The sequence below is a fragment of the Quercus suber genome, unplaced genomic scaffold, assembly GCF_002906115.3.
Source record: "Quercus suber isolate HL8 unplaced genomic scaffold, Cork oak 2.0 scaffold_25, whole genome shotgun sequence".
Taxonomy (NCBI): Eukaryota; Viridiplantae; Streptophyta; class Magnoliopsida; order Fagales; family Fagaceae; genus Quercus; species Quercus suber.
In genome coordinates this window covers 1,302,250-1,309,009 of record NW_027069490.1, presented here as the reverse complement: position 1 = coordinate 1,309,009, position 6,760 = coordinate 1,302,250, and the positions used below count along the sequence as shown (strand labels likewise).

Sequence of the window (6,760 nt, the reverse complement as noted above, 5' to 3'; positions counted from 1 at the left end):
ACAAATATTCCATCTGCCTCCCAAATCCAATTTGTGTTGTATATTATTATTTATTCAAATCTTTTTATTTTGAAAAAAAGAAGAAGAAAAAAGAAGGGGACAATGATAGAGCATGTCTTAGCAAAACGGTGGGAATTGGGTAGTTACTATTTTAGCATCAAATTGACCAATCTGAGCTACATTTGATGCTTTCAAGTGCAACATTTTATACACGCATCAATCTTAAATATACATTTAGTATAGGATATGTAAAACAACAAAAATCAAACTGTAGTTCCAAATCTTCTCAAAAAAATTAAAAAGCTGTAGTATACTCAAATAGATTAATTAGGATCGTAATTCACGTATAGTTGATTAATCCAATTATAAGTGAAGATTAATTAAGCGTGCCCTAGCAATACTAGACAAAGATAAAAGGGGAAGGTGTCCTTGAGTACCTCATCAAAACCCTCAAATATAGGAGGGCATGGGCTGTGACCAGAACCAAATGCTTTAATGTGGTCTCTGAGAGATCTCTTATGCTTGAAGTCAGAACTGCAAACACAAAGCCAGCGCTTTCCACAATTCTTCTCGTGGGTTCGCCAGTCACCTTTCACAGCCAAGAGCTTCCCACACTTGCGACATGCAAAGGGCTTCATTCCGTGCTTCCTCTTGTAATGGGTTTGCAAAGTTCGGAAATCTTTTAGAGGCTTTGCTCTCGGGTGGCTTATGTTGTTCTTGCACCCTTCAGCACAACAATAACACGGAATGCCTAACATGGGCTGTGGCTGACTTCCCCTCAGCGAATCTGCCCCTCTTCGATACTGCGATCCATGCCCCCATAGGTGCATCTACCATGAAAATCTATATTAGTTTTATAAGAAAAAGCTCAAATCTGTCACTAGCTTTATGGGGTTGATGGGGTTCAAACCCCAATGTCCAAGCACCACAAGAGGTACTTGAATTACGGATTAAGATCTGGTTCAATACAGGTAAAAGTTTTTTTTTTTTTGAGAAAGCCATTGAATGGAAAAATATATATATATATATATATATATATGAAAAAGATGATAAAAGTTGAAATTTTTTTGAGGAAATTAGAAGAATTGTACCTGAAGATCTAGCTTTTAAACTAAATAAAAATTGCACCTGAAGATTGTTGTAGCGGTTGAAGGTTTTGAGGCAGACATGGCAAGAAAAATGGGTGAAACCAATATGTATTTGTTCGGGAGTAGGTATCCAATAATTATTAGCTGCTATGTTTGCTGTTTCCATTGTATTTGCATCAATGGAACCACTCGAATGATTAGGAAGGCCAATGTTTAAGGCCACGGTGACATCCTCATTATCATCACTGCATGCTTTAGGGTTTTCTTCCATTGATACAGTGGGCCAGCTAGGTAGATTGCTTAGCGATGAATGTGGATCAAGAGAATTCTGGTCCATGCTTGGGAAAAGATTGAGAGGCTCAGTATCTGTATGATCTGAAGAAGAAGAAGAAGCTAATGGATTAATGCTTAATGAAATTTCAAGGGGCTTCATGATATAAGCGCAATAGTATACTAGATAGCATAAAGGGTTGAGTGTGTTTCAAATGCAAAGAGGGTCTTATTATAGTTAGTGAGATTGTAGCCTTGCTTGAAAGATGATGTAATTCAAAGCTCATGAGAGAAAGAGAGAGAGAGGGTGGCTGGAGATTAATGTTGGGGTTGAACGAAAAGAACCATTGTTGTGGGGGTCATAATTCTCTCCTGACTGTACTGGTTATCTGTTTTTGGTATTGAAGCAAAATATCATAATTCCGGTGGCCCATGGCTTCTGAATTTAGCAAGAATTGTACCACAGATAGTTTAGAGTATTTGGCAACGTACAATTTAGTCTGCTTTGCTCTCAACAGTCACACCAGTGTTCACATTAACTACAATAAACTGTGTATCTACGCTAGATTGCATATTGCAGGGTGAAATAGATGGATTTCTGTGTTGGAACGTGCATGTACCATTCATAAATTAATGTATCTTCTGTATACGTTAATTCTTCTATATACTTTTTTATCCTATTCCTACCTTAATTCAGAAATTAAAAGTAATATTCCCCGCAGTTTTATTAGCATTCTCTACGTTATTTGAAGAAATCACTGCAGTACAAGGTTACAAGGATGTGACTCACTTCACTTGTATATTGGCTTGGCCAATGAGATCATAACCAGCTAATGCATTGAGCATAAATCGAGTCATTGCTGTGGTCGCAGGTAGGTAATGATAAACAGTCTTGCTAAACTACAAAATTAACTTGCAGTCTCAATCCCACCGGCTCTAACCTAAATAGCTATGGGGCAGCCAACGGGTTCATAATAGTCTTCCTTCAATTCTTTCCATTAACTAGAAAGAGCCATTTAGTATTTACTAGCTATGACCCCGTCTGAAACTTTGTCCAAATTTGAACATTCAGGACAAAATTTTGGTTTAAAAGATATGTTTATATTGGCATATCTTGTTTCTACCACTTCTTATTTAGAATTTCATCCACATTTTCAATAAAACTAATAAATATTTTAAATCTCTCTCTCTCTCTCTCTCTCTCTCTCTCTCTCTTAAGCCAAGGATTACGGCTATCAACTAAAATTCTAAACCAAAAAAATTATTTGCATATTTTTGACGAGCAAGGATTATGGCTATCAACTAAAATTCTAAACAAAAAAATTATTTGCATATTTCTGACGAAATGAAGGGAACAAAACAGGAGCAAGAGAGATCCACGATAAAGATCCTTTTCTTTTAGCCATTTTGTCATTTTGAAAAGGAAAAAAGTTATAACTTATTTCTACAACTTTTTTAGGTTAAATTATAAATTAAACTTTCCAACTTTACTCAAAATTTAATTCAGTCCTATCACTCTTTGAGTTGGATCATGATTCAAATTTTATTTTCTAAATCTAACATTGTATATATTGTCATGTCATTTACAATTTTGAATGACATAATAGTTTGAACATTTTTAAATCTGTAATATTTAATTTAGATATAAAATGGATATATTTCAAATTAAAAGAATCTCTTTATTTATATTTTTTTGAAAAAGGATAATGGTAGACAAAGATTTGACTAAGGGTCTGTTTGGATACAACTTATTTTATTGAAAACTAAAAACTAAAAACACTATAACAAAATAATTTTTAAAGTGTAAATAGTATCGTGGGATCCATTTTTAATATTTTTTTATACTTGTAGGTCCCATTAACAGTACGTAAACAGTGCTAAACAGTGCACTCTATTAGAGAAAATCTGAAATGTGTGAATAGTACATGAGTGGAAAAGTCAAACTTTACGGCAAAATAAAAAAAAAAAAAAAAAAGCTCAAAACGTAAACGCAGTAAATATGGACACAGATCCAAACAAATACTAAAGGTGTAAGCTTGAAAAGGATGCAAATATATATATATATATATATATCAAACTTATTGACACATTGAATGTTTAATGTGAAGGCAAATTAAGAATACAATGTTGTATAATTTGTGGAGACCAGTAAAGGGAAAACTTATTTCTTTTTTAGTTCAATAAGCCTGACCTCTGGACAAGAAATGGTCAAGATGAATAGCGCATGAAGTTTTGACAACTATCTTGTGTTGATGCAGGTTATGGCCCGCATTCTATGACGATGATGAGTTAATTGTGAGTACATCGCCATATCTTTGAGTGGTCAAACATTGCTTTGAGTATTGACCTTGAGAGGAATAAAGGATACTTATATACCTAATGTGATCAATAAGTCTAGGATTTTTTTTTTTTTTGAGAAACCAATAAGTCTAGGATATAATTAGACTCTTTAGATGTTATTATTTATGCTAGTCTTTTTGGGAAGATTTTAATATATATATATATATACACACACACAGTAATGCTACCAAAATTTTAGTGTGAAGGTGCTCGATGGTTGCACGGTCTATTTGCTAGTATGAACATTAGAGAGGATATATTGAGAGATACATGGCCGGTTACATGCCCATTGTGTTGGGGTGGGAGATGCTAATGGTTATGAGCAACTATTAGTTAGGCATGCCAAGATTAAATGAAGTAACATCTGAGGTGTTACTCCACAAGGTTTGCAACATCCAAATGGAGTAATGCATAGGCATTATTCTTTGCATGGCCATAATGAAGTGTAGTTATATATGAGCCCCCGTTGAGACCGATTGGCGCATCAACAAAAAATTATCTCATATTCTTTGTGCGTATGGTTAGACACTGGCTTTTCGTGTGCACCGCCACCAGAGGTCTCATTCGTTTTCATCAGGCTGTAACGTAGTACGAAATATTGGAGACTCCTGGCTCGTTGGATTGTTGGTTTGGTGCAATTTCAAACCAAAAAAGAAAGGCCTGAAATTGAGAATGCTTGACAGTGTAATGATTTGTAGCATAAATTCCATGTAAATTCCACATAGAATTTCCCTTTAACAAAGAGGAAAAAAAAAATTCATAGATGGGGCACGTTTAAAATTCAAAATTTCTTAAGAGGGGCTGACTGCCCTCTTGTTCATACATTTTGTGAATGATGTTAAGCTGTTATACTTGAAGAATAAATAAATAAAATAAAAACCTATAAAAAAAATAGAAGAATTATTTTTTGGGGCAAAAAATCTCCATAGGTAGTTGATAGTCCATCTTTTCCTGCCATAGCTGAGAAGAACAAAGGTAGTCTGTCGAAGCAGTTCTTATGTTACAGCTTTGATTGAACCAAAGAATTATATAAACTGTTGAGAATTTCAGAAATGAAAAGAGAGTTGATTGACATAAATTTGTCAAGGTTATACAATTGAAACTTATAACCAAGCCATGTATATATTGGTAAGTTCTTCTTTTAGGTATTTGGACTATCTGAAGTAACAACTGCAGCTTCTGTTTCTGTGGAGGTATTTTGCTGTGGCGTCTGTGAATCTGAAGCACACCATCACAGTCAAAAATTGTTATTAGCACTTGCAATAGTCTGGGGCAGAGAGAGAGTCTAAAGTTTTAACAGTTTAGCACTATTTCTAGCCAAATTAAGCATCAAAATTTCTAGCTGCAAACTCTTTATGATATGTGTTATTACTTTTCACTACCACTGTTATTTTAATTTTGAGGTTTGAAACTCTACTTAATTTCCAGCTATATAAGTAGGTTCATGGATTGTGTTATTTTGATACGCAGAAGTACTGTTTTAATCATATTGGAGTCATATATAGTGGGACCATTTTAGTCGTTCGACCCGTGCTCATAGTGATCTAGTGAATACACAATTTTTACGTACAAAGAATGTTTTTTCTAATATAATATGCATAGAAACTCCATTTTTCATATTGCATGGCAAGGACACCTCTCAAATAATGATAATGGTACGTAATGCCCAGGCAAAACACCACATAAATTCGGTACAATTTGTTTATTACTACGCTTCTCTTGTTTTTCTTTTTCCCCTCTCTTTTTTCTATGAACATTGTAAGCAATGGCCGCGGGCACTGCTGCATGAAGTATTGGAGTTGTTCTAAAGTGTTGAAAAAAATAAAAAGAGAGAGAAGAAGTTGTTCTTAAGTAAGGGGGGTCCATAATAACTCGAACTAAACAGTGATGTGTTCTATTGCTTACTTAGGAAAAGTTAGTATTTCATGCTTCTTAGAGTATTTATATCAGTTTGTGTAAAAAAAAAAAAAATTGCACTTTATCTTGACAAAAATTCAATTTTTCTATTTTATTTAACAACTTTAACAATCCATCCTACATCTCTTCTTTTTAACCAAAAAAAAATTTACAAAACATCACATTAAAATAATTCTACTTTAATGTTATAGAGGAAGAGAGAAGCACGAGAAAGTGAGACATGAGAAGAGAAAAAGAATAAAATAAAATATTTTTATATCTTACTATAATGGTTGTGTATATTTTCAAAAGTACTATAGTAAGTTGAAAACCTTTTTGCATTTTAAATCACCGAATGTGGATTTTTTTTTGTGCATTTTTGGTTAATAATGTTATATATTTTGCATTTTTACTGATAATGCATAACCAATGAGAATGCTCCAATAAAGATTAGGCTATTATTAATAGGATTTTGCTGTACACATTTAAGAAATGACAACTCAACCACAGCCATGCATGAATATATATATATATATATATGTTGGTTAATTTAGGATGCAAAAATTTTCTAAATAAAAAGTTTTGTCCAACTCTTAATATTTCCTTCTTTTTTAATGTTCTATCAATGCAAGATGTCATGTGTTTGAATTATAAAAAAAGGGGGGAGGGGGGGAGGGGGAGAAATAAAAGATTTATGAGAGATTGTTACTGTAGAACATATATAAAGTGGCAATATTGAAGAAAAAAAAAATAGGATTTTTATTTTATTTTTTACATAATTTGATCAGTTGTACTCATTCCCACCAAATCACAATTTCATGCATGTTAACTAGTGAAGTATATAATGACGCAACAACATAATCTCTTGCCCCCTTCTTATGCTATATTTTTATTTTCAATAAGATCAAAGTGTACTTAAAAGGGATGACAGTCCCCAACATGCAGTGTGGACCGCTTTTCATCGACCTATTGACTGTATCTTCAGAAACAACCATCATCTATGATACTGAAACCACATGCAGTCACTATTAGTTTACACGAGCCTCTGCTGTCATTACTTTTCCATTGACCCATGTAATGGGTCATAGAATAAGTCTAGACAGCTCATTCACATGGGTTGGGTTTTTTTATTCCACCCATGTGGCCCCCTATATATAGTCTACATC

The 6,760-nt window shown here is 33.7% G+C and overlaps 2 protein-coding genes across 2 annotated transcripts in view; both read right to left on the bottom strand.

Annotated features, from left to right (window-relative positions):
* Positions 1–380: 380 nt before the first annotated feature.
* On the bottom strand, positions 381–1,521 carry LOC112026081 (protein TRANSPARENT TESTA 1). The gene is made up of 2 exons (XM_065767517.1): positions 1,129–1,521; positions 381–830 (listed from the first exon to the last, which is right to left on the bottom strand). Exons 1-2 carry the CDS (start codon positions 1,519–1,521, stop codon positions 381–383), a joined length of 843 nt encoding a protein of 280 aa, XP_065623589.1.
* Positions 1,522–4,462: 2,941 nt separating this feature from the next.
* LOC112026094 (probable RNA-binding protein ARP1) overlaps positions 4,463–6,760 on the bottom strand; it is a 5,932-nt gene continuing 3,634 nt past the window's right edge. Inside the window, exon 4 of the mRNA XM_065767502.1 lies at positions 4,463–4,926. Coding sequence (XP_065623574.1) covers positions 4,840–4,926 — 87 coding nt within the window. The 3' untranslated portion in view covers positions 4,463–4,839. The remainder of the gene's footprint in view (positions 4,927–6,760) is intronic.

What these genes read in the sequence shown, in the direction of transcription:
- LOC112026081 (XM_065767517.1), bottom strand. Translation starts at nt 1,521, where the DNA reads ATGAAGCCCCTTGAAATTTCATTAAGCATTAATCCATTAGCTTCTTCT. An exon ending in ACCGCTACAACAATCTTCAG is followed by an intron (nt 831 to 1,128) that starts GTGCAATTTTTA and finishes TTTTCATGGTAG; the next exon opens with ATGCACCTATGGGGGCATGG.